Genomic DNA, 27704 nt, shown 5'->3' on the forward strand with positions numbered 1-27704 from the left:
CGGGTTCGGTTCCCGCTAAGGGCACGTACTTCGGTTGCAGTTTGTCCCCGGCCCTGGTTGGTCGTGCGGGTGGCAGCCACTCGATGTGTCCCTTCACGTCGATGTTTCTCTCTCTCTCCCTTCCTCTCTCTCCCTCCCACTCTATCTGTACAAAAAATGGAAATATATCCTCGGGTGAGGATTTAAAAAAAAAAAAAAAAAAAGAAAAAAAAAAAAAAAAACTAAAAAAAAAAAAAAGAATGGCAATCCCCTTCACACACTCAATGAACATGGCCTTCAACGATCAGTGTGACTCTCGACATTAAAAGAACCTTGGGAAGGAAGTATACACTTTAAGTACACCATTTTCAGCATGTGTTTTCCAAACATTCACAACAAAAGAAAACACAGGAGTTCAAAAGCTATGGGTGAACCCATCAGCATCAAAGTATTAACAATCTTCTCCCACTCAAATGCAGAACTGCTATTTGCACCTTCAAAGCTTGGTCAGGAGTAAAAGAAGGGTTTATAACCAATTCCCCTTCAACAACTCTTCGGAGCTGAGAATCTTCTTCAAAGATGGATTCCATATTCAGGACAGTCCATGCAAACCAGACCTACAATCACAGCAGGTAAAGGTGAGAGGAATCAGCAGCTCACCCAGCCAAACAAAATACAGCCTGATATTCCACAAAACTAACATCTTTTCTATCATAGACCTCCATCAACAAATGTTTAGGATTTCTAAAATTAATAGTTTTCATACCTACCTATACTCGTAACACAGATATAAATTCAGATATACCAGATCACTTAAAAATGTTATATTCCTTTTTAGTGAAAGAGGATGTTTGTTCGCTCAACAATACTCAATGGACAGTTTCTATACACACGGGCGACAGGAAAGCGGGCCAGACACATGCTCTGCCCTTTAGAGGTTTTCCATCTATCAGGAGACAAGACTAATATACAAGTAACCAAAATGTGAAGTGAGCAGTGGCGACTACTGAATCGGGGGGCAGTGGTATGAGAAGCCAGAGGGAGAGGGCAGGATCAGAGAAGGCTCCATGTAGAGACTAGAGAAAAAGGCATGCCTAGTAAAACAATCAGCCAGGCAAAGGCAAAGATGTGTGCAGCTAACAGCAAGGAGTTGGCTTCAGCTAGATCACAAGAAGCATAAGCAGGAGGTAAGATATCACAGGAGGTTGAAGGATGTTACTACTGGTTTAAGTGATGAAACAGATGTAATTCAACACGAAGTCTGCCAGCTGCTGATAAGGATGACAATAACAGCCAACATCTAGTGAGCACTGTATGTTAAGCACTGTTCTAATGTTTTACATGTCAGTGCAATCATTATTCCCTTTGAGAGCTGAGAAAACTGAGGACAGAGAGGTAAGCAAGCTGCCCAAGGCACAGCGTTAGCAAATGGCAGAAACCTCTGGCTCCAGTGTCTACTCTTAACCACTCTGTCATGGGGCTGGGCAGGCTGTGTAGTCAGGCAGACCGGATCTGGTCTTGAGCCTGTCTGAACCTGAGCCAGCCACCAATGCCACTGAACCTCAGTTAACCCCTCTGTGAAACAGAAATAACAACATCAGCAGAGAGCTACTGTGAGGATGAACCAAAAAAGTACTCTCCCAGTGAGTGCTGAGTCAACGCTGGTTATGGTAGTCTAATAATAATGTACTAGTAAAGATGATAACAGTAGTAAAGCTCACTGAGAACAAATGGTCCTGAGAGGGCTTCCTACCTGAGTGGGCGTGGCCAAGCCCTCTACGAAGGAAGGCGTGATGTTGCCTGCCACGATCCAGCTCACCAAGGAAGAGAGCAGACTCCGGTCACAGTGGTAACCCAAAGCATTCTACACCAGGGAGAATGTAGAGCAGAGAGAGGAGGCTTTAAAAAAAACTATCAATGACCTTTTCAGGAATATCAGCAATATCTTACTACAGTGGAAGATTCTGATAAGATAGGGATTTCAAAAATTAATTAGTCCACCAGCAGCAACAGGCCCAGGCAGTGTATTGAAGTCAAATGTAATGAGGTGGAGTGGGGGGTATAATTCTTTGGCTTTATGGGGATCTGAGCTAATGGACTGTGGTTACTGGGATAAGACACCATTAAGGCAAACTTTTTTAAAAAAATATGTTTATTGATTTTTTAGAGAGAGAGGAAGGGAGAGAGAGAGAGAAACATTTATGAGAAACATCAATCAGCTGACTCCTGCACGCCCCCTACTGGGGACTGAGCCTGTAACCTGGGCATGTGCCCTGACCAGGAATCAAACCAGGACCTCTCAGTCCATGGAACAACACTCAATCCACTGAGCCACACCAGTGGCCAGGCAAGGCCAGCTTTTTTTAAAAAAAAGCGTACTCAGTGGCCACAGGGTAGTGCTGAGAATGGTGTATTTGGGGGAAGCTTCTTAGAAGGCTACTATCTAGCCAGGAACTGAAAGATAAATTCTCTAGCAGGTTTACCTTATGTTGCTGGTAGAGTAATTTCTGCACACAGTCCTCTTGCATCAGCTGAAAAGCTGTTTTACACAAGTGGTCCATAAGGAAGAGGATGGGTTGTTCTCGGAACCAAAGATGTTGGCTTATTAGAGCTTGAACCCAAAACTCCAATACGGCAATGGGGCCCACCTCATTGGGCTGAGTGCTTACAGATATGTGGGCCTAAGGAGAAAGGGCTCAGGTAAGGTGAAAGGTAATATGGACCTCCCATTTTTAAAATACTAACAAAATAATATCTACCTCCACTCCAAAACCCAAATATGCTGACTTTCGTGGCCAAAAGTACTGTGCCAAGGGCTGTGAAATGACAACACGTAGATGTGCTAGCACTAGGGATGTCTGATCAGGAAGGCCCTCACCTGGATCATGCTGTTGAGAAGCTTCACGTTGTCCCCGTGGCTGGCTCCAGTCAGATGCTGTGCCACCTTGTGGGTGACCTGCTGCGTGACACCCTGAGGGACGCCACTGTCCAAGTGGAGGAACAGAAGGAGATGTGACAAAAACCTGCCAACACACACACAATACACTTTATCTTCCAATCAAAGTTAAGAGAATTCCCAGTGGCTTATTACTTATGAGAAAACAGATAAATATTAAAGTGGTCCCATTTTTAGACCAAAGCTCTATTTAAGAATTCTGATAAATATTCAGGAATTTCAGAAGAACAAAGTTTTCCAAGTTCATGTGGGTTAAAAGATTTACTTGGAGAAGTGAAGTGAACACCCCAAGTCCCACAGACACATACAAGTTAAACAGCATTTGAGGAAAAACACCCCAAAGTGTCCCAATATCCCGACACTCCCCGCTTCCACTAACAAGAGCAGAAATGTTAATAAAATAATTCCGCAATCTTTTCTTGGGTGTCATCCTCACACAGGTGACATATGAGGCACTTTGGGGGAGACCCCCACAATAAAAGCATGCAGTGTCCTCAGTTCCCTGGGTGCTTTTGCTTCTGCTGGGTTTTCTGCTGAAACACTCCCTCACACCTACCCTGGTAAACTCCTACTCATCTCTTGCATCTCATCTGCAGTATCTCTTCCTTAAAGGACACTTCCTGACATCTCTCACCATCTAAAGTACATCTAACCCATCAGCTTTTCTCATAGCACCCTGTTTTTTTTCCCTTCATGGTCCTTAAAACCAGTAACTACATCCTGAGGATGTGATAACTTCCTATGTGTCTGAGGGCAATGCCCGGCCTGCTTTGCTCACCACTGTACAGATGGTGGCAGCACACAGAAACCAGAGACGTAGTCATCTGTACCTGCTCAGCTGTTCTCTACTTACTGCTCATTCTTCAGGAGGTAATACTGGCAAGGGTAGAACAAAGGCAGAATCTTATCCAGGACATGGACCACTGTTTTCAAATGCCTCGACTGGACCAGAATTCCTAACAGTGGGATGCCTTCTACACAAAACTTCTCAATGCTATGGACAAAGAAAAAGGCATTGAACATGCAAGGTAGCTAGTTCATAAAATGACGTTATTCCAATGAGCTGACAGCCTACGTGCTATCAGGATTATGTTAGGTCTCCAACACATTCTTGCATTCCCAAACTTCACACAGAAATAGTAGAATCAGAACTCTGGAAGTACAAGGAAACTTAAAATTTCATCTATGTTTTCATTTTATAGATGAGAAAGGTGAAGTATCATGCCCAAATTCATGTAATTTCCGAGTGTAGGGCCAAAATGAGAACCCAGGTTTGCAAATTTCTAGTCCAGAGCACTTGCTGTGACCCTATTTTATTTCTCAAATGGTGCTTCTTCTAACAGTCAAGAAGCTCTCATTGTCTGCTAGTTCCACAGGTATTTACAGCAAAGAGAATATCTAAAAGTGAGCTCAGTGTGATAGAATAAATGTCTTCTGAAACCAATTTGCCATAAAAGTTTACTTATTCTTTTACTCCAGAGAATCTATCCTTAAGAAGTAATCTCAAATATAGAAAAAGAGTAACCCATGTAAAAATGCACTCTTCAGAATTATTTATAACTGCAAACTCAGAGACCAAAGTGACATGTAAATATTGGGAAAATCCATTCAATAGAAATATTGCACAATTTTTAAATAATGCAAATGATGGCCAAGGGCATTATGGAAAGATACTTTTTCTATAATAGTACTTGGAAAAAGCTCATAAAATTTTATACTTTTGACTACAACTACTAGTATAAAAATATTATATAAAGGTGTAAAAAAACACAGGGATAATGTCACACCAAAATGCTCATTGTGTTGCAGTGGCATATATTAGAGCTCTAAAAAAGATAAAAGGAAAAATATGGCATAAAAATAACCAAAAGAAATACAAAAACAATGTTGTATTAGGGTGAGAAAGATTCTGCGTAATTTTTTTGACTGCTGTCGTCTGAAGTGTCTGTGATGTTATATACATATACAACTTATGTCCCTGCATAATCTACCCCAAACCTCAAGCCCATTCATAAAATTGCCTTAGGTTAGTTCTAGTGTGTATGTGTGTATAGATATATACATATATCTCCCAGATGATCATGGTGGACTTTTACACTAGAGTTCAGCCCCAAAGAAAAACCCTCACTCCGATTCAGAATTCAGTAATTAGCACTTAACAAGTATTTACCTTTAGAGAGGACCTGTAGCATTCATTATCAGTGAATAAGGGGATACAGTCCCAAAATGGATTTAAAAAATCAGAGAAATCATGAAACAATTAAGTTCAGAACAGTTATTTAAAGAATTCACATGCCAGATACTGTTCTAAGCATGTTAAATGCATTATAACTCACTAAAGCCTCATAAAGTCCAAAACTATTATTATTTCCATTTTAAAGATGAGGGACCTGAGATACAGAAAACTAGAATGACACGAGAGCTACTGGAAGCAATGGAGAATGCCTTCCAAAAGACCCATATATTACATCTCCCTCTTCCCAGTAGATCAGTTCTACCCTCTAACCTGGCCTTCAAATGTGTCCATAACTTGGCTCTAATGACCTATCTGATCACCTCCATTCAACAACATGTATCACAGGCTTTAGTCAGGAGTGTTTCTTCATCACCTCTCCTCCTTACCCCTTACACACCTAGTGCTCCTTCCCACATTCATTCAATCAAATACCTACTAAATACAGGTTCTGGAGATACAAAGATGAATGAGACAATGTCCTGACCTTGAAGGAGAGGGAAAGAGAAACTTTTACACTACAGCACAGTGAGTGTGCTGCTCAGAGTGCACAGGTGCTACAGGGTAGGAGGGGGTGGTCCTTGGGCTGAATCTCCAACACTGTGGGGACTGATCACCTGGTGAGAGTCACCACTCTGCTCCTTAGCCTAGGACACCTTGTCTAATTAACACTCCTCTCCAAAGCTTAGCTCCTCCATAAAGGTAACCTGCTCTAATGATTCTCCTTCCTTTCAATTCTTCCTTCTCATACTGAGTGGTTCTCAATCTATGCGATACATTAGAATAATCTGGCAACCTGGCCCTCAGAGCAGTTAGATCAGATTCTCACCCTCTTCCCTAGATCAGATTCTCACCCTCTTCCCTACATTGGTGTTTTAAGAATCACTCCAAAAGTGACATAAAGAGCAGCAGGATTGAGAACCTCTGCTCTATACATACCATCTAGTCCATGAGTATATCTTTGGTACTGCCAATTGTTTTGTCTACCATTTCCAATAAACTGTCAACAACCTGAGGGCAGCTACCTAACAACTCCATCTCGCCTACTTTATAGCACAAGGCCAAATACTAACAGCTGATAAGACAACTGGCATCCACTGAAAATATACTCAGTGTGGAAATCAGAATGCTAAAAAGGTGTTACAATGAGTATGAACGCTAAAAAGGTGTTACAATAAGTATGAAATGCAAGAACCAGAAAGTATAGGTCACAGAGTAAAAACAGGTAGGCTAGAAAAAAAAAATACATCATAGAAAAATGATCTTTAAAGAAAAGGATTTTTTAACTAACTAAGAAGTCATTCATTCATTGATACTGGTGACACAAGATAAACGTAATTCCTGAGTCCTAACCTCAGAGACGATCCCTGATAAAATTAAGCAGACAAGTACAACATAGTATGATACATGCTCCAGTGGAAGAAATACAAACAGCTATGAGCTCATCCCAGAGAAGCATGGGACCTCATCAAGCATTTCATGCCCCTGGGCAGATTTAGCCCTTTAGCTGAAGGACCAGAGTTGGGCTGCCATCACTTTAAAATTCTGTACAGGTGACCAATTATTTTTATTTGTTCATTATTCTGAGAAGAAAATACATCTACTGCTGACTTAAACATTCTTCATAATGTAACAGGGTAACTTTCTGGTACAAGTGTGTTTTACGTGAATTCAGGCAGCATTTCCTCTTGATAAGCTATTAATCAAGGCTTATGATTTGGCCCTGATTACTCCTAGATAGGTTTGATGGAGATCTCAGATCTTGAGATGTGAAAGATGAGATTCTAGAATTACTGACTATAAGACTCAGCAACTCTAGAGTTTCAGCCCAAACACTGTACCTGTGGCCCACCGTCGTCATAGCTAAGGCCAGATAACAGCCAATGGGAATGCCCGCTTTAACAGCCTTCAAGAGAGGATGAAACGTGGGTGACTCTGTCATGTCAGGCACAGTGCTGGAGAAGGGAACAGTTGGATAATTCTGCTGTATTCTGTAATCATTTTTATGCAGTTTTAACCTCAATATCAAGTTCCAGGCCCACTGGTTAAATGAGGTCTCAGGTGTCTCTCCATATCGAACAATACTGGCCAAATATGAAACCTAAAACAATTATTTTAAACCACATTAGTGACATACACATTAGATCAGTAAGCTCACCCACCCATTTCCTCTGTGCTCAACAATGCCCTCAAAATAGAAGACATACTACTTATTGGTATTCCATGTTTGTAACTCTAAATTAAAGCAATTTCTAAAGTGACCATTTCTGCTTACTTGCTAGTCACTTTGTGAACTTGATCTGAGTCAGCTCAAGCAAAAGAATAATAATATAAAAGTTATTATGCAAGAAATGGTATGCTGATAAATAAGTTTAACAACCAGCTGGAGTTGGCGAAGCATATTCATAGCATTTAATAGGCTAACCTGGCTTGCAGAGTTCCTGAAATCATCACAATCAGTTCTCCAGAGCCATACAAGCCAACTCCAGCACACCACTGTAGCTCAACTCAAATTCCATGATATTAAAATGGTCATATGTAAGCTACTTCTTAAAGAAAAATCTTTAGCCAACCATAGGGTAAACACTGTAACTTTATCCACCTAGGTTGTTTATAATAAAGATGTATGTTCTCAATACATAAGAGAAGGAAATACCTGCTTCATGCTTTCAGAAAGAAGTCCAGCATAGGGCTTCTGTGTGAGGTATTTCTGGTACACTTCAAGAATCATTAAAGCCACTTCAGCATGGACTGCTTGATCCAGATGAAGGGTACCCTATTAAAGAGAAAATGAATCACCAATATGCAATCTTGATTCTTTTAAACATACCTTTGAACCAAAAGACTAGGCAGAATACTGAAAAAGAATCTTGGATGCAGAAGCTAAAATTTCCAAAAACCACATTCCCTAATGATCAAGTTATAAAACAACAATAGGAAAATAAATAAATAAAATCTTATTTTAAAGAACCATTACACTGTACCCAGATAGGTTTAGACCTGTGTTGTCCCAGACTCCAGCCATAAAAGGTATCTTTGAATGTAATCCTCCTTCACTTCCCTAGAATCTCTATAGGACATTGCCATAAACCAGGAATATGTTTAATTATTATTAAAATGGAAGATATTTAATAAAATAAGTCCCTATTTCCTTTTATTGTTCTATCAGCATTGAACTGATTGATGCTTACATCTCATCTCTCTCTCTCTCTCTCCCCTCCCCCCTCCACCCTTCTTTCTCTCTCCCCTTTTCCCTTCCTCTCTCTCTAAAAACAACAAAAACATTTGTTTTAAAAAGTCATCTAAAGGTCTTTAAAAAAATTTTCCCACCCAGTTTTCTTCTGCAGCCTGAAGAAATACATTCCTTAACCTCTCATAGAAAATGACTTTTCTAACTCTAACAAAGGAGCAAGGAGACTCTGACAGGGGAATCATCATGCAGCTCTCTGACAGAAGGGAGTCTGAGGGGGTTCTGATCACAAGTCTAGAGAACGTGAAGGTGGAGAACAGCCCCCTGCAGTGCTTACCCACCAGCACCTGAGAGAGAGAAGACCCAGATGAACCCATAGGCAGTCCCACGTGGTCAGGGTCACCCTAGGGGAAATGCTCCCTGGTTTCAGTGTCCTCATCTGTACAACAGGAATCATGTCCATGCAAACCACTGATGACGGCTGTGAGGACTAAATGACTTGCTCAAAACAAAAGCTGGCAGACAGCTGGAGAAGGTTGAGTTCTCTCCCATTTTCCCTTTAAAATGGTTAAATATTTTTATTTGAAAGCCAACTACTAAGGCCTAGGGTAAAGAGACAGGAAGGGTTTAACAGTCAAAAATCACTTGACTTAGCATTTCTGGAGACATATGATAGGTAGCAAGGCCTTAAAAATAATAATAAACCATTATTAATAAAAACTACCATCACTGAGTACTTAACGTGTGCCAAGAACTATCATGTTTTACCATGTCCTAAGCTATTGAATCCTTACAACAACCCTAAGAAGTAAGCTTATAATTACTGATGTTTGGAGATGAGCAACTGAGGCCCAGAGCATACAAGTAGCTTGCTCAGGGTCACAGAGCATGGAGGTGGCAGAGCTGGGATCAGAACCCAGGCAGGCTGGTTCAGATGCTTAACCAACACACAGTGTTTCAGAAGGCAAATCTGACAATGACATGCAAGACAAAATGCAGGAGGAAGAAGGACCAGAGGCAAGAGGTGTAATTCGAAGGAACTGCAGTAAATAGCCACAGATAAAATAACAGATACAAATGGTCTAAAGAAAAGGGGAAGAACGTTCAATGTGTAACAATTTATCTTCATTCAGAGTATGCTTACTCTGCAAAACAGAATTAAAGAGAAGATCCTAAACTCTGACACAGCAAAAAGAATCTGCAGACCTTGCGAATGATACTGCAAATGAAGTGTTAATGCTCTGAGAAAATGTTTCTCTGAAACAAATCTCTAGTTTCTATAGCAGTGATTTTCAACCAATGAGCTGCAAGAAATTTTAAAGCATTCAATACTTGACTATGTAGTCAGGGCACTGACCACTTTTCCCTTAGACTGTCAAATTAAAAAATGACAACAGCCAAACAGCCAACACAACAATAGTCATTTGGTGTGCATGAATAAAAAATTATACCTATTTTTTGGTCATATCAGCAAAAAATGTATTTTTTGGTGAGCTGCAGAATCTTAGTAATTAGTTTGTGTGTGCCATGAGATGAAAGATTGAAAATCGCTGCTCTAGGGAATGGTTTTAACACATACCTGTTCACCAAATCCCCAGTTCAGTCCTTCTAGAATAACACAGGCCAATTTGTTCTTCACCATTGTCAGGTCACAATTCAACAACCAATCCCGAATCACAGCTATCTCAGAGGCAGAAGGTCGCCAAAGATACAAAGGTAGTTCTTTAAACAAGTATAGAGATACCTTATTAAAAAGAAAATGGTAATAATTAAAATCAAAACTTAGAGACAACCCTGTATTACTATAATACTACATCATTAAATTGCATGTAAAATTTTTTCTCCAAAAGGAAGAGGCGTTTTGTTTGATTTTTAGAGAAGTGAAATGAACAACCAAATCAAATATTAAAACAATAAAATACCTAACAGAAAATATTGAATGTCAATTGTAATTGGAAAATATAATAAAAATAATGATACACTAAAGGCACATTTTGCAATACTTTAAAAAAGTCATTTTTTTTCCAATATGTAAATTGGAATAATTCCGTTTAGGAATACTACCATATTAAGACCCAAATTTAAAGTCATGATAAATCAGGAGAAGGTCATTCATTTTACAAAAAGACTTAGCACTTTAAAAAATTATTTCTTCTATGGCATTTAAAAAGATATTTCTATTCACTTCAAAACAAGCTAGAGATGAGGAATAAGAAGTGAACAGAGTTAAAGATGAACCAAGATCAACCAAGAGTTGGTAATTATTGAAACTGAATAATTGGTACATAGCAATTCAAAAAATAGAAGAAGAGGGAATGTTTCCCAACTTATGTAGTCAACATAACCTTAAAACCAACACCTAAGAAAATAAAATTACAGATTAATATCCCTTGTGAATATATATGTAAAAATCTTCAACAAAAAATACTATCACATTAAATACAGCATACTTAAAAAGAATAACACATTATGATCAAGTGGTTTTTATTCCAGTAAACAATGATGGTTCAACATTTGAAAATCAGTCAATGTAATTTACCAAATTAGCCAAAAATAGGACAAAAATCATAAGATCATCTCAAGGAATACAGAAAAAGCAACTGAATAACCATTCATGAAAAAAACTCAGCAACCTAGAATAAATACTTTCTCAGCTTAATAAAGAGCATCAATGAAAACCTACAACAAATATTGTATATAATGGTGAACTTTTGAACACTTTCCACTATGAGAGGGAACAAGGGAAGAATATTCACTCTCACTACTTCTGTTCAATATTGTAATAAAGGACATAGTCAATGCAATAAAACAAGAAAAAGAAATTAAAGGCCTAACAACAGAAAAAAAACCCTAATAAGAACTCTCAACAAAACAGAATTTAAATAGTATATTTTAAATATACTCATGCTTTCTCCAAAAGTGTCAGCAAGTTCACAGAACACAAAGAAACCACATGTTTAAACAAAAAGTTTAGAGATCTTTTAGATGTGCTCTAAAAAAACATTATGGTCCAATTTTTACATTTAAAGTTAATATCTCCAGGCACAGTTTACTACTAGAAGTATCATGACCAAATTAAAAATGTAAGCATGGCCAAATCCAGAAAAACACTTGAGAGAAAAAGGCCATGAGCTCAATCAAACTAAAAGAATCGCATGACCTACTATAGATTCCTTTTTTTTTAATCCTCACCTGAGGACACTTTGCATTTATCTTCAGACAGAGCGGGAGGGAGAGAGAGAGAGAAACATCGATGTGAGAGAGACACGTCCCCACCCACACGACCCCAACCAGGGCCAAAACTACAACTGAGGTACGTGCCCTTAGCAGGAACCGAACCAGGGACTCTGGTCCACGGGCCGACACTCTAACCACTGACCCAAACTGGCTAGGGCAATGACCTACTATAGATTTCTTTGGAATTCATTATATAGATGATCGCTCAAAAAGGAGTAACCAAAAACGTGCTCCTGGACCCAGTTGGTATGGCTCAGTGGTTGAGCATCGACCCATGCACCAAGAGGTCGCTGGTTTAATTCCTAGTCAGGGCACATACCCAGGTTGTGGGCCCAATCCCCAGTGGGAGGCATGCAGGAGGTGGCCAATCGATGTTCTCTCTCATTGATGTTTGTATCTATCTCTCCCTCTCCCTTCCTCTCTCTCTAAAAATCAATAAAGAAGAAACAAAACAAAAATGTGCTTCTGTATTGCAGATAAAGGGCCTTTCATCTCAATATAATCACATCACAGTGGTACACAATGGATACAAAGTACCATGTAATGCCACTTCGGAAAACAATAAAATATATAAAAATTAAAAACAATTACCATACGATCTCAAAATTCTACTATGGGTATATACCCAAAAGATATGAAAACAGAATTTCAGAGATATTTGTACATTCATGTTCACTGCAGAATTACTAAGAATGAACAAGTAAAAGCAACTTGTATCCATCAACAGATGAATGGACAAAAAAAAAAAGTGGTACATACTACAAAATTTATTCAGGCTTGAAAAGAAAGAAAATTCTGACACATGCTATAATATGCATGAGCCTTGAAAACATGCTAAGTAAAATAAGCCAATCATAAAAAGATACATACTATATGATTTCACCTGTATGAGGCACCTGGAATAGTCAGACTCAGAGACAGAGAGTAGAATGTTAGTTGCCAGGGGCTGGATGGTAGAGGGAGAAAGGATGGGGAGTTACTGTTTAATAGGTATAGAGTTTCAGTTTTGCAAGATGAAAGAGTACTGTGGATGGATGGTAGTGATGGTAGGTAGCAAAACAATGTGAATGTACTCAATGTACTGAACTATACATTTAAAAACGGTTAAGATAGAATATTTTATGTTGTGTATAATTAACCACAATTAAATAATTTTAATGTAAAAATAAACGTACCATGTACTTTTCCAAGGAAAGCATGATATATTATTTATTCTTCATTTAGGGGAAAAAAAAGTTTCAGAAACCAGTCTTTCATTGGAATCTGCCCACTTATGGCTGTGACGAGGTGGTGATAGTTATCGTCATCTGTCCTACAGTGACTAGAAGATGGAAGGAACTGCCATGGCCAGTTTTACTCAGCAGTTAGAGCATCGGCCCAAGGACCGAAGAGTCTCGGGTTCAATTCCCAGTCAAGGGCATGTACCTGGGTTGCAGGTTTGATCCCTGGCTCCAATCAGGGTTGTGTGGGAGGCAACTAATTGATGTGTCTCTCTCACATCGATGTTTTTCTCTCTTTCTCTCCCTTCCTCCCTTCCATTTTCTCTGAAAATCAATGGAAAAATATCCTCAGGTGAGGATTAGCAAAAAAATAAATAAATAAAAAAGCAGTGGAAGGCCCTTTGCAAATATAAACCCAAAGGAAAATACCATCATTTTAAACATTCCTCTTGAAATTATGACATATGACTGTCATTATAAAAACTCACACATTATAGCCTTATTACAGATGATGAAAAAAATCATTAAATGTTTTAAAAAATGGTACATCCATACAATGGAATACTATTTGGCCATAAAAAGGAATGAAGCACCTGCTACAACACAGATGAACCTGGAAAACATGCTAATGAAAGATGCCAGTCACAAAAGACCACATATTACATAATCCATTTCTATGAAATGTGCAGAACAGTCAAATCTATAGAGTAGATGAGTGGTTGCTTAGGACTGGAGGGGATGGAAGGATATCATGTGATAACTAATGGGTATGTGGCTGCTTTTTGAGATGATAAAAAATGTTCCAGCCCTGGCCGGTTTTGCTCAGTGGTTAGAGCGTCAGCCTGCGGTCCAGAGACCCGGGTTTGGTTCCCACTAAGCGCACGTACTTCGGTTGCAGTGTGTCCCCGGCCCTGGTTGGGTCATGTGGGTGGCAACCACTCGATGTGTCCCTTTCACATCAATGTTTCTCTCTCTCTCCCTCCCACTCTATCTGAACAAAAAATGGGAAAATGTCCTCGGGTGAGGATAAAAAAAATGTTCCAAAATTGACGGTGGTGATGGTTGTACGTTTCTGTGAAAATACTAAAAAAGCATTGACTTGTACATTCTATATAGATGAATTGTATGGTATATGAATTACATCTCAATAAAGCTGTTACTAAAAACTGCATAAAGATTACAAAAGTGATTGTGACAAATACAGAAATAAACTATGTGTCTTACTCAACTTAAACTGCTTTTAATTTTGCTTTTGACTGAGCTCAATATGCCTTGTTTCTTCATCAGAGTTGTTTCTTCAGAGGATAAAATTTAAAATTATGAAAGCCAAACAAAATTATGAAATAAAAACTGTTAATAAACTATAGGCTTTATAGTCATTACTTTAAGTAAAAGTAAAAACCTGTTACAGAGGGGGTAGATAGAAAGGTCACTTTGAGGAGATTAAAGAAAAACAATCACAGCTTTTTATAAGCAGCAGCTATTCCCAAGTAGGCATGAGAATGGCACAGAGCCTGGGACACAATAAATGTTCTCTTCATCCTGCTGTGCTCATGACTCATTCATTCCCAACAGCCTTACTATTTTTCCCATTGCTCCATTAGTCCAGGATTTTAAAAAATTAAAGGCAAAACAAACAAACAAAAACAGTGCTCTTACCATTCCCACCTGGTCAATGGTGTCTTGAACTCTATCCAAAAGGATAGAAATTATCTCAGGGTGAACAGCTGTGATGGCCCCTAAAAGTTCTCGACCAACCTTTGAAAAAGTCTCTCTGGTGGACAGGGTAACATAAGATACCTAAAAGTGGGAAGGAGTGGAGACAGCACCATTAATACCAATTATTAGTCAAAACACATTTCCATAATTTACTTAGGATGTTTTCAAGTAAAGTAGAAAGCCTCAGTTCACACAATGTTCAACAAGACATCAGAACTTTAGAGAATAGAGTGTGTACCCTGAGTCTGGGAGGTGGGAGGAGAGGGAATGGAGTGGAAAGGAAACTGTAACGACTTCGAGTGCTGGATTCAGAAAGTTGACCCTAAAGTAGCAACAAAATAGTCCCTTATGAGTTAAAACTTTTCTAAACTTGAGGAAATCACACTCAAATGATTAAAATCAGGATGCATTTCATGGAACTATGTATTCTTTCTTACAAAAAAGTAAGATCCCCAACTACAAGAGCTCCTAAAATGGTAGGTTACAATTAATTGGTGTTAATGGCCAGCATTATGTTTTAAATACAATGGGATAGAACAGAAAAATAATAGTGAAGTAAAATAGAATAGAAAAACGTGAGCGTGCCCACTTAAAATTAAGTATTGCTTTAATTTCACGTAAGAATTTACACACGTGCACACACAGCATCAGAATGTAATTTTTACTGTGAGTACTGGTCAAAACACTTGAAACATTATTCAAGAGCATAGATATTACTTCAGGATCTGGAGAATGACCAAGACCCACTGTTAAAGTGATTTTAATGTATGTGAAAATATATACCTCTCCCTCCAGTTTTTTCACAACATGGAGATAGGTCTGGGAATTGCAGGTTCATCCAGGCCTTAACACCATGCATGGTTACAACAAACAAGTATAAGAACAGCTTAATAGAGTATTTGTTGCTGGAAAATAACTCATCCAGTCTGCCATTCTTAAACTGGAGTATTGGGTGGAGGATAATAAACTCAGAGAATCTTCTTGGAACATAATTTTACTTGAATTGTTTGGAGGAAATACTTTTTATGAAGATAAAAAAATAAATGGCAGCCTAAACTGAAAATGTACATGGTACATTCTATATACACAAAGCTCCAATGAAAGTTTTAACAACCATTTTGGGTTATGTCCCTAGACGCCTTGGAGTCCAGTTAGAGATGGCTCAGTGAGAAAGTGAAGAAAATGAGAATCTCATCCCAGCCTGTCATTTACTGATGAGGAAACAAGCCCAGAGTGGTAAGGTATCTTTGCTGATGTGAGATGTGCAATTAACAGCAGATTTAAAATAAATCCAGGATTTCTAACTCAGGTTCAATATTCTTTCCATCATCTCATTTAAAATGACTTAAGAGCCAGCTTTCCACACTACTGGCAGGATTGGAGGGGAGAACAGAGACAACAGAAGTATGAAAACTACGAGTGTCAGCTTGTCTATCCTTACCAAAACTCGTGTATCAAATGCCAAGGAATAGTAAGGGGAAATGGAATGGGTATGATTCATGTTTTCAATACTCCTTATAACAAAATGATGTTCCTTTGATTATCTGCTTCCAGGAGAGCAGACAGTATACAATAGTCACTTTTATTTTTTAAAGCAATTCCAAAAGAATCAATGAGTGGATAATCCAAAAGAAAGTATTTTTCAACTGACTTCTAAAATGTAATATTCTAACCTCATATATCTCCAGAACAATAATTTTTATGAAGTCTTTGTCCACATCAGTTCTTCTGGCCTGAGCCATCTGAGCAAATGTAGTCAGAAGGCAAATCTCTTCTGAGCTATTCATGGAAGAAAGACACTTCTCAAAGTTCACGAAATGTTCTGGATCTGCAAGTTCACATCAAGAAAATTACAATGGGGAAAGAATAAATATATATCACTTTAATTACTCTTCCAAAGAGAAAGAAGATATAAAATTTAAAAAGCATTCAGAAATATTTAAAGATACAAAAGTTCTTTCTTGAAATTACTCAGTGTTCCTGGATCTCTCCTGTGTATATAGGAGGTATACATGCTGTTAAACTTTAATTTCTTTCCTGCTAAAATAAACAAAAAACAAACAAACAAAAAATTCCTTCTTTGTTCCAGAATGAATTTCTACAGGCACCAAAAAGAAAGCTGGGCCACAGAAAATTCCAACTCGAAATATAATGTAGCCTCAGAGATGACATTTAACATCGCCAACCCTCATTCCTCGTCTGCCTCTAAAGGTTACGTAAGATTAACTGACATGTCCCTGGTGAAGTGCTTTGTCAACTGCAAAGCACTAGTACTGTTATTAGGAGAGACATCTTCAAAGGCAAACTTAAAGCTACTTGGTAATTGCCAGGCAAGTGAATGACAACCCTGCTAATTAAAACTGTTAAGACTGGCAAACTAATCAGCACAAGCATGGTGTTCCAAATAAAAGAGATTTGATTATAAATGAAAATTGGGGGCAAGAAATCAATTATAACAATGACTATAACATTGATGAATGTGACACACAGTATACAGGGTAGGGTAAAAGTAAGTTTGTAGTTGTATGGAAAATAATACAATAATTAATAAATAATAATATAAGAATAAACTGTTTCCCCTACTGACAACTGTAAAGCTACTTTTGCCACACCTTGTAGTATATATTTTGTCTATTTCTCAGAGGATGCCATGCAAGCAACATTACATTTTGTCACTAGGGGGCAGTACTGACCAACAGCTTTGCAATATGTGATCAAAAACTGAAAGCTGCAAAGGCAAGTTGTACAGAGTGGAAAAAAAGAGCCTGTTTAGAAAATATATTCTCCTGATGGAACTTTGCACAGTAAGAAGGCAACAAGCCAACAATGCTTTTCTATGTTTACACATTTGAGAAATCAAAGGTAGCACATCAAATTTCCTGTACCTTCAAAATAACTCCATGGGGCATTTTACCGACCCAATTTTCACTTCCCATCTCCAAATTGTGTTTACCATAGAAATTACTATCCAGAGCATTTGTAGAATGAAAATTGGAACTGTATTCTAATAAGTCAAAAACCACAAAGCAGACTCTTGAATTTCAAAATTATCACCCGAATATACAGAGCAAGGCATTCCCTTAGTCCCTCTAAGAGTAAAGAGGAGGAGGCAATGACAGGACAGGCACGCAGGTGGGAAAACAGCTGCTGCCGTCGGCGAGGCCGTACCTTGGAGCTGCTGCTTGCACTGGGCGGGCTGCAAGGTGGTGCACAGAGTCTCCAGGTGCCCGCTCTCCGCCTGGTGCATGAGGTAGAAGAGCTTCCAGAGCATCTGCCCAGACAGTGTTCCAAAAGGCATTTCCGACATAAACAGCCAAATGCCAAGTCTGCGTGTTTCGAAAAGAGCAGGAAACGTTTTATATTGTCAGTCAACCTCGCCACACTGAGAAAGTAGACAAACCTTCAGCTCGGATAGAAAATAACATCTTAAATTATACTACAGCGGTTTTTCTAACATGTCTCGGTCATGAGGACAGATAACAGTAACAGGAAATACAAAGCACTTAGTCTGTGCCAGGATGCTGTAATTACTGCTTCATATTTATATCACCTCATCCCATCCTCACTAAAACCAAGGCAAGTACTATTATTAATATTATGCCCAATTCACATATGAAGCTACTAAGGCACAAAGAGGGCAGTAGTAAGGGGCAGAACTGGGTTTTGAACCAGATTCTTTTACAATTTGAGTGACAGAGGTTGCATAGACGTGGATGTGTGTGCTGAGCACGTGCAGTGGGTGGGAGGTGAATTAGAAACTCTCTGGTGACTCCTCACTCATCACCAAGTGAAGTTCAAACACTCAGCCCTGCATTCAGAGGTTTCCACAGCATAGCTCAGACCCATCTTTCCAGTCAGAGCCCTCTCTGCATTCAGAGTTAGAGCACTCCTGGACATAATTCCAACCAGAGCCCTCTCTGCGTTCAGAGTTAGAGCACCCCTGGACATAATTCCAACCAGAGCCCTCTCTGCGTTCAGAGTTAGAGCACCCCTGGACATATTTCCAGCCAGAGCCCTCTCTGTGTTCAGAGTTAGAGCACCCCTGGACATATTTCCAGCCAGAGCCCTCTCTGCATTCAGAGTTAGAGCACCCCTGGACATATTTCCAGCCAGAGCCCTCTCTGCGTTCAGAGTTAGAGCACCCCTGGATATATTTCCAGCCAGAGCCCTCTCTGCGTTCAGAGTTAGAACACCCCTGGACATATTTCCAGCCAGAGCCCGCTCTGCGTTCAGAGTTAGAGCACCCCTGGACATATTTCCAGCCAGAGCCCGCTCTGCGTTCAGAGTTAGAGCACCCCTGGACATATTTCCAGCCAGAGTCCTCTCTGCATTCAGAGTTAGAGTACCCCTGGACATATTTCCAGCCAGAGCCCTCTCTGAGTTCAGAGTTAGAACACCCCTGGACATATTTCCAGCCAGAGCCCGCTCTGCGTTCAGAGTTAGAGCACCCCTGAACATATTTCCAGCCAGAGCCCGCTCTGCGTTCAGAGTTAGAGCACCCCTGGACATATTTCCAGCCAGAGCCCGCTCTGCGTTCAGAGTTAGAGCACCCCTGGACATATTTCCAGCCAGAGCCCTCTCTGCATTCAGAGTTAGAGCACCCCTGGACATATTTCCAGCCAGAGCCCTCTCTGCATTCAGAGTTAGAGCACCCCTGGACATATTTCCAGCCAGTGCCCTCTCTGCATTCAGAGTTAGAGCACCCCTGGACATATTTCCAGCCAGAGCCCTCTCTGCGTTCAGAGTTAGAGCACCCCTGGACATATTTCCAGCCAGAGCCCGCTCTGCATTCAGAGTTAGAGCACCCCTGGACATATTTCCAGCCAGAGCCCTCTCTGCGTTCAGAGTTAGAGCACTCCTGGACATATTTCCAGCCAGAGCCCTCTCTGCATTCAGAGTTAGAGCACCCCTGGACATATTTCCAGCCAGTGCCCTCTCTGCATTCAGAGTTAGAGCACCCCTGGACATATTTCCAGCCAGAGCCCTCTCTGCGTTCAGAGTTAGAGCACCCCTGGACATATTTCCAGCCAGAGCCCTCTCTGCATTCAGAGTTAGAGCACCCCTGGACATATTTCCAGCCAGAGCCCTCTCTGCATTCAGAGTTAGAGCACTCCTGGACATATTTCCAGCCAGAGCCCACTCTGCGTTCAGAGTTAGAGCACCCCTGGACATATTTCCAGCCAGAGCCCTCTCTGCATTCAGAGTTAGAGCACTCCTGGACATATTTCCAGCCAGAGCCCTCTCTGCGTTCAGAGTTAGAGCACCCCTGGACATATTTCCAGCCAGAGCCCTCTCTGCATTCAGAGTTAGAGCACCCCTGGACATATTTCCAGCCAGAGCCCTCTCTGCATTCAGAGTTAGAGCACTCCTGGACATATTTCCAGCCAGAGCCCGCTCTGCGTTCAGAGTTAGAGCACCCCTGGACATATTTCCAGCCAGAGACCTCTCTGAGTTCAGAGTTAGAGCACCCCTGGACATATTTCCAGCCAGAGCCCTCTCTGCATTCAGAATCTGAGCACTCCTGGACATATTTCCAGCCAGAGCCCTCTCTGCATTCAGAATCTGAGCACTCCTGGACATATTTCCAGCCAGAGCCCTCTCTGCATTCAGAATCTGAGCACTCCTGGAAAAGCTTGGGAAGAATCTGCTACCTCCAAGCCACCATCCTCCATTTGGGAAGTCCTCATCTGACTTCCTCCTCAGCACTGTTACAGAACTCCATCTACACATGACTTGGCATTATCATTCCCTTTATCAGTGGTTCTCACACGGCAGTGGACAGCTAAAAATTCATCTGCAGACTTTGTGGAAAATGCAGATAACAAATGTCTGCCTACAGAGATCCTGATTTTGTAGGTCAAGTTGGGGCCCAAGAATTTGCACCTTTTAGTCAACCCCAATGAGTCAGACTCAAATGGTCCTTAAACCACATAGTGAGAAATACTTTAAGTTACTGTAATATATGTACACACACTAGACACAACAGTTTGAGAGCAGAAATTGGGTTTTGTTCATCTTTGCATAAACCAGTATGTAACTTCAAGTCTTATATTTTAATTATCTAGTACCTAAACCAGTATCTCAAAAACAATCAACACTCAATATGTTTACAAAAATGTTATGCTATGCAAATTTTATCTCAAAAAAAAAAAAAAAATCATCTAAATAAAACAGTGAGACTCTCAAAACTGTTGCTATATTTTAGGCAAAACTACAAATTGATCTATTAAAAATAAATAAAGCGTATTAAGAGAAAAAGACAAGGAATTTACATAATATATGCCTAACCCACGTCTATGGGCCACCAGGCTGCTAGTGGCCCAAACCACGACTGCCCTGGACTCTGAAGAGCAACAGCTAGACTCACGAGCAAGAATTGAAGACAATTCTCTAAGTTCAGGTGGGCTGCGCTTGTCTCACTAAACAATTATTGTAACACCTCACATGGGACCTGATGTTCTCGTATAATGGATCCCAAAACAATTAGAGGAAATTGTAGAGGCCTTAAAAGTAATGTCACGCCCTGGCCGGTTTGGCTAAGCGGTTAGAGCGTCGACCTGCGGTCCTGAGAGACCCGGGTTCGGTTCCCGCTAAGGGCATGTACCTCGGTTGCAGTTTGTCCCCGGCCCTGGTTGGGTCGTGTGGGTGGCAACCACTCGACGTGTCCCGTCGATGTTTCTCTCTCTCTCTCTCTCCCTCCCACACTCTATCTGAACAAAAAATAGAAAAAATGTCCTCGGGTGAGGATTAAAAAAAAAAAAAAAAAAAAGTAATGTCACAAGAGAGTATATATTTCAAGCCATGAAATTCCTCTGACTTAGGTTATTGCTATCTATATTTTAGTTTGGATTTGTTTTGTTTTGAATAGCCAATGTCAAAAATTTCCATTGGAGTGCCAACTAAATTTAAATTTCATGGCATTAAATATCTGATTCTCATATAATTTCTTCCCTAAAATAAATTTCCTAAAATAAATTATACTCAAGAACAGTAGTTTTCAATATTTTAAAGTTTAAAACAATTATATCTGCGTCCGGCCGGTGTGGTTCAGTGGTTGAGTATTGACCCATGCACCAGGAGGTCACCACCGGTTCGATTCCCGGTCAGGACACATGCCCAGGTTGTGGGCCAAATCCCCAGTGGGGGGTGTGCAGGAGGCGGCCGATTGATGTTCTCTCTCATCGATGTTTCTATCTCTCTCTCCCTTCCTCTCTCTAAAAAAATCAATGAAAAATAAATAAATAAATAAAACAATTGTATTTGTGGATGACACACAGTGTTACGGGAGAGTTCACAGCCCAGAATAGAAGAGCTGGTAAGTCGTTGTACACCTGAAACTAAGAAAAATAGTACTGAATGAAAACTGTAACTGAAAAGTAAAATTCATTCTTTTATCTGTATATGTATACTTGGAGCTAGTACGTCACTGAGCCGAGGGCGTGCCCTCTCAGCTGAGCGAGTGCAGGCACCTCTGGCAAGAGAGCAGAGACCTCCCCAGCAGCAGGCCGGCTTCGAGGGGCAGGAGCTCTTGCACTGACCTCCTGGCAGGGTTCTGCTCAGGTTTTGCGGCACCGCATGAGATCACCAAATGTGCAGACAACACAGAATGCATAACAAGTAACCTCAAGATTAGTGTCCAAGCCTAAGTTCTATTTATCTTTGACCCATACCTCCTGAGTGCCTGAAAGTAACTAAGACTGAGTCAAGGAGCCCTGATCTTTTTCTAAGCAAGCAGTTATTCTATTCTTCCTCTGAAGCAATAAAAGAACTACCACTTAATTTGAAATATCCTTTCTGGTTTAAAAAGTATTTTCATTTATTACTGTAATTCATCCCTGCAACATATTCATGCGGTCGATGGAAGAGGTGGTAAATTGTCATCATCGCCACTTTATAAATGAAGAAAGTGAGATCATAACTCTTAAGTGGCTTTTCCAAGGTAACAGTAAATGGCAGACCAAGACTCAAACCCACTACACAACACACAATAAATAAGAGGCTGAGGCTAAGAGGCCCATGGTAAGAGGAGTGCAGACAGCTCAGACGCAGACAAGGTGGGGGAGAGCTGGCAGTTCAAAGTGGAGCTGGGTAGGGCTGGAGGCCGGCACTCATCTCCCAGCAGAGGGCACAATGCTGCAGCAGAACCCGCTCCTACACTTGGGCAGAAGCTCAGGGTACAGGTGCACTGCTATGCCCCTGCCTCTGCCTCAAAGTAACCCAGGCTGAAAGCAGCAGTGAAGACAGTGTGATCAGAAGACAGCATTTATACAGCCAATACAGGGGACCAGGACCCATAACTGTGGACCTTAAAACCCTCACCGTAGCCCTGGCCGGTTTGGCTCAGAGGTTAGAGCATCGGCCTATGGACCAGAGAGTCCTGGGTTCGGTTCCCACTAAGGGCACGTACCTCAGTTGCAGTTTGTCCCCGGCCCCAATTGGGATTGTGTGGGTGGCAACCAGTCAATGTCTCTCTGTCACATGGATGTTTCTCTCTCTCTTCCCCACTCTCTCCCTCCCGCTCTATCTGAAGATAAAAGCAAAAATGTCCTTGGGTGAGGATTAAAAAAAAATCCTCACAGTAATACAATTTGAACAGTGAAAGTCAGAAAATCATCCGTACCATGCACTGAGGACCTACTCTGCCTCACACCAGAGATGGGTGTAAAACAGAATTCACTCCCTGCCTAAGGCTACCCCACAAGTTCAGGGGTGCCAAAACTAGATCTCAGAATCCAGTTATTTTAAGACTAACAGAAACCTGAGAGATCATTTCAGACAGCACCACAGATAAGGAAACTAAAGCCCGTGAATTTGCCCAGGAAACACACTAAAGCATTACAAGAAATCGACTTTAGTCCATACTTTCATGTCAGTCTTTCTCACTAGCCAGGGAGCCATTTCTCAACACTTATCATACTTCTTACCTTTTGGCTTTCAGCACATGTAGGACAGCTCTCAAAAACAGCTCATCAAATTCAACCTGCAGCTTCTCCACGGAGTAGGGCTCCAGGGCCAACCCCACGCCCTGGTTGTGGCTCACATACTGTGCCCAATGGTCACTCACATAACCAAGGGTCATCCTGCATGTAAGACGAGACAATACAGCACTCTTCATTCATGTGCTCAGTAATGGCAACTTTAATTATATTTGAAGCATTAATTTACCCAGCACATAGTTAATGCACACCTACTATCTTCTATGCTCTGAAGGGAATTCCATGAGGACCGGGGGAAAGCCTACCCCCACCGAGCTTACATTTAGTGTAAGGCAAACAGACAATAAACAAAGTAAAGTAAAATACACAGTCTGTCACATGGTTATAAGTGATATTGAGAAAAATAAGTAGGAGAAGAGAATCAAGTTTCTCTGCAGGTGGTGGGAGGGGAGTTGGTCGGGAGAAGAGAGGCCTCACCGAAGAGGGACGCGAGCGTGAAAACAGGAAGAAGTCACAGGGACATCTAAGGGAAGAGCACCAGGGACACCTAACAACCAGGATGAAAGCTGCAGGGTGTGTTCGGCACATTGGAGAAACAGCAAGGCAGCCAGTGTGCTAAAGCAAAGCGACTGGCTGGAGAGGAAATCCGAAAAATGACAGGAAACCAGAGCACGAAGGGTCCTGGAGGCCACAGTGAAGACTCTGGCTTTTCCCCTGAATGAGACTGGGAGCAGCAGAGTCAGGAGCAGAGGAGAGACGTGAGCTGACTCACCGTCGACAGAGAACTCTGGCTGCTGTGAGAACAAGCTGAAGGTGGGTGAAGAGGGAACAAGGGCAAAAGCAGGAAGATAAGTAAGGAGACCACTGTGACAATTAGGGAGAAATAATCCAGGATGGACTAGGGTGGTAGCAGTGAAGGTGGCGAGGAGCTGGATTCTGGAAACAGCCTGGTTTGTTGATTCGAAAGGATGCGCATCTTTCACGCTTTGCTCTGCAGCTGGAAGCGTGGTAACACGGAAACACTGGAGGCAGGCCGTAACTTCACAGCGCTGTTTTCTTTCTTAGTGGCGCACAGACTACATCTTCAGAATCGGTGGCATCTTAGATTTGCTAAAATATGATGTTTGTTTTGAAGGTGGAAATGATAGAACTGGCTGTTAGACGGGATGTGGGGGGTAAAAGAGAAAAGTCAGGAATGCCACCAGGTGTTTGGCCCAAGCAACCAGAAGAATAACGTTGCCCCTGAGTGAAACTGAGAGGCTGTGGGAGGAGCAGTTTGCGAGGTGGGAAGAGTGAGTTTGCTTTGGGAATATTAAATTACAATGTTCATGAGTCATCTAATGGAGGTGCTGAGTTGGCAGCTAGATATGCAGGCTAGAAATATAATTCTGAGAATTGTAACAGTATTTAGATGATAGTTAAAGACATGAGAATAGATGTGATCCCAAGCAGCAAGTTAGGATAAAGAGAAGAGGTCCAGAGACTGAGCCCTGAGGTCCTCCAACAATAAGCTTGGGAGGTGTGAATGAAACAACACAGGAGGCAGAAAATGAACAGCCCTTGAAGTGGAGGAGACACCAGGAGAATGTGGTATCCTGGAAAACAAGCAAAGAAAATGTTTTAAGGAGAAAGTGATCAACTGTGAGAAAGGATGCTACATTAACTATATGAGAGATATAAAGCAGGATGAAGACTTAGAACTGGCCACTGGATTAGTGCACAAAGTGCATTAGTGACCTTCATTCTTCAGAGCTGTTTGGGTTGTGTTGGGTGGGGTGAGAATGGAGGGAAAAAACCTGGAACCAAGAGATGACCTAATGAGAGGGACCTTGTGGAAAACTGCTCTACAACTGGAAGGTATGAGAAGAATCTGTGGTAAAGAAAAGTAACCAGATGGAAAACAAACAAAGTATAAACATAATATGCTATAATAATCAGCTATAAATATTTACATAGGAATAATATAGAGTGAATACTGATCTTAAAACAGTAATAACTATGTCTTTCCTATAGTTATTACAAGAATTAAACAAGAAGGCATAGTCCTGGCACATGGTGAGCACTCAATCCTACAGCATGTATGTGAGCCCAAGGACAAATTTTACCTTATTTACCAAGCAGAATCAGAAAATGAAGACTAGGCCCTGGCCGGTTTGGCTCAGCGGTTAGAGCATCAGCCTGCGGTCCGGAGAGACCCGGGTTCAGTTCCCGCTAAGGGCACGTACCTCGGTTGAAGTTTGTCCCCAGCCCTGGTTGGTTGTGCGGGTGGCGACCACTCGATGTGTCCCTTTCAAATCGATGTTTCTCTCTCTCTCTTCCTCTCTCTCCCTCCCACTCTACCTGAACAAAAAATGGAAAAATGTCCTCGGGTGAGGATGATAAAAAAAAAAAAAAAAAAGAAAAAGAAAATGAAGACTAGGACTTCTGATAATAAGTAAATAAACTTTTAGCTTTTAAGAAATTACTCTCGCCCTGGCCGGTTTGGCTCAGCGGTTAGAGCGTCGGCCTGCGGTCCGGAGAGACACGGGTTCGGTTCCCGCTAAGGGCACGTACTTCGGTTGCAGTTTGTCCCCGGCCCTGGTTGGTCGTGCGGATGGCAGCCGCTCGATGTGTCCCTTTCACATCGATGTTTCTCTCTCTCTCTCTTCCTCTCTCTCCCTCCCACTCTATCTGTACAAAAAATGGAAAAATGTCCTCGGGTGAGGATTAAAAAAAAAGAAATTACTCTCCAAGTCACCAACCTTCCTCCCTCCCACCATCTCATTTTCAAAATCTTCTCTAGACCTTAAAAGTAACCCCTGGTCTTTTCAGGACATCCTATAATCATTTACCTGACTTGATAAAGCTGATGGATACATACACATCTAAAATAAATTAATTAAAATCAATGTTGTTTTTAGAAACAACTGTGTGGAGGGAAAGTTTCGTAGTGTTTTGGAGGATTTATTTGAAGGCAGGGTGGAAGAAATAAAAACATATGTATATGCCGTAGAAAATGACCCAGAAAGAAAAAGTGATGATGCAGAAAATATATAAAATTCAATGAAAAGCAGTATCCACAAATTTTATTCATACTTGGTAAAAAAAACATAAACCCACTTTTCACTCAAATAAATAATATGCTTTCCCAAATCAAAAGAGTGGTCACTGATGAAGTCTTTATAATTTTCTTTAAATGACATTTAACAGGAATTAGGACAAGAGTAAATAAAAGAGAAGACGAAAGCAATGCAGTAAAAGAGGTACTGCTGATTTCCCATAGCTAAATGACAATTCCCGGGCAAGCTAGGAGAGGGAAGAATACTGAGAGCAAGGGAAGGAAAAAGAGCCTGCATTTTCCTTGACCAAGTTCAGTTCTCTGGCCAAGTTCAACCCAGCAGTTTCTCTGAGGATCTTGACTCGAAGAATAATTATCAAGCAAATCAGTTTAATTTGAGATAATTAACCAAACATTCTGACTGGAAGCATCTATATAATTTCCATCTAGTTGATGGTGAAAAAAAACCAATTCTCACTTTTATGATAAATCAGACCTGAAGCATACACAACAATGTCCATAATCCCAATTATGCGGTGTCTATATGACCAGAGTAAAAGCAAACAGAAACGATGCACCAACAACAGTATTACCTGATCATATAACCAACCCGCTTCACAAACTGCCGATAGCGTGCTCTATTAAAGGTTTCTAACCCCACAGCCAGAAGTTCCACTAATGAGTTAGCAAAGGCAAAAATTTTCATCATCTCTTGAGGTCTTGTTGTTTCGGGTAAATAATCACCTAGAAGTTAAAATCAGAGAAAAGGAAAAAAATTGTAATTACTATGGAAAAACACTGAAAGATACAGGTATAGATACCTCAATAAGGAAACAAAGCCAAGATGGAGAATTAACAATCCCCATTGCCTTGGCTCCTATGTCAATGTGAAATAGGAAACTCGAAACAAAGTATAAAGTTAAAACAATTTATTTAAGATGAGCAATGTGGCCTGGCTGGTATAGCTCACTGGTTGAGTATCAACCCATACACCAAGAGATTACTGTTTTGTCCTGGCCAGTTTGGCTCAGCGGTTAGAGCGTCGGCCTGCGGTCCGGAGAGACCCGGGTTCGGTTTCCGCTGAGGGCACGTACTTCGGTTGCAGTTTGTCCCCGGCCCTGGTTGGTCGTGCGGGTGGCAGCCACTCGATGTGTCCCTTCACGTCGATGTTTCTCTCTCTCTCTCCCTTCCACTCTA

The 27704-nt window shown here is 40.9% G+C and overlaps 1 protein-coding gene across 9 annotated transcripts in view; it reads right to left on the reverse strand.

Moving 5' to 3' along the window:
• Positions 1-27704, reverse strand: part of EPG5 (ectopic P-granules autophagy protein 5 homolog) — a 99946-nt gene that overhangs the window by 51962 nt on the left and 20280 nt on the right. For 6 of the 9 annotated variants that reach the window (XR_004957135.1, XM_036245768.1, XM_036245767.1 and 3 more), the window contains 13 exons: positions 27101-27251; positions 23459-23614; positions 17703-17860; positions 16208-16362; positions 14475-14615; positions 9938-10102; positions 7825-7944; positions 7010-7269; positions 3789-3929; positions 2858-3002; positions 2463-2660; positions 1733-1843; positions 474-596 (listed from right to left, as the gene is read on the reverse strand). Coding sequence is in view for 8 of the 9 variants with exons in the window: in XM_036245768.1 (XP_036101661.1) it covers positions 474-596; positions 1733-1843; positions 2463-2660; positions 2858-3002; positions 3789-3929; positions 7010-7269; positions 7825-7944; positions 9938-10102; positions 14475-14615; positions 16208-16362; positions 17703-17860; positions 23459-23614; positions 27101-27251 (2024 nt within the window). In the remaining variant the exon portion in view is untranslated. The remainder of the gene's footprint in view (positions 1-473; positions 597-1732; positions 1844-2462; positions 2661-2857; positions 3003-3788; positions 3930-7009; positions 7270-7824; positions 7945-9937; positions 10103-14474; positions 14616-16207; positions 16363-17702; positions 17861-23458; positions 23615-27100; positions 27252-27704) is intronic. The other 3 variants (XM_036245770.1, XM_036245771.1, XM_036245772.1) reach the window with 3 other exon arrangements.

This window comes from Molossus molossus, unplaced genomic scaffold, assembly GCF_014108415.1.
Source record: "Molossus molossus isolate mMolMol1 unplaced genomic scaffold, mMolMol1.p scaffold_m16_p_6, whole genome shotgun sequence".
NCBI lineage: Eukaryota > Metazoa > Chordata > Mammalia > Chiroptera > Molossidae > Molossus > Molossus molossus.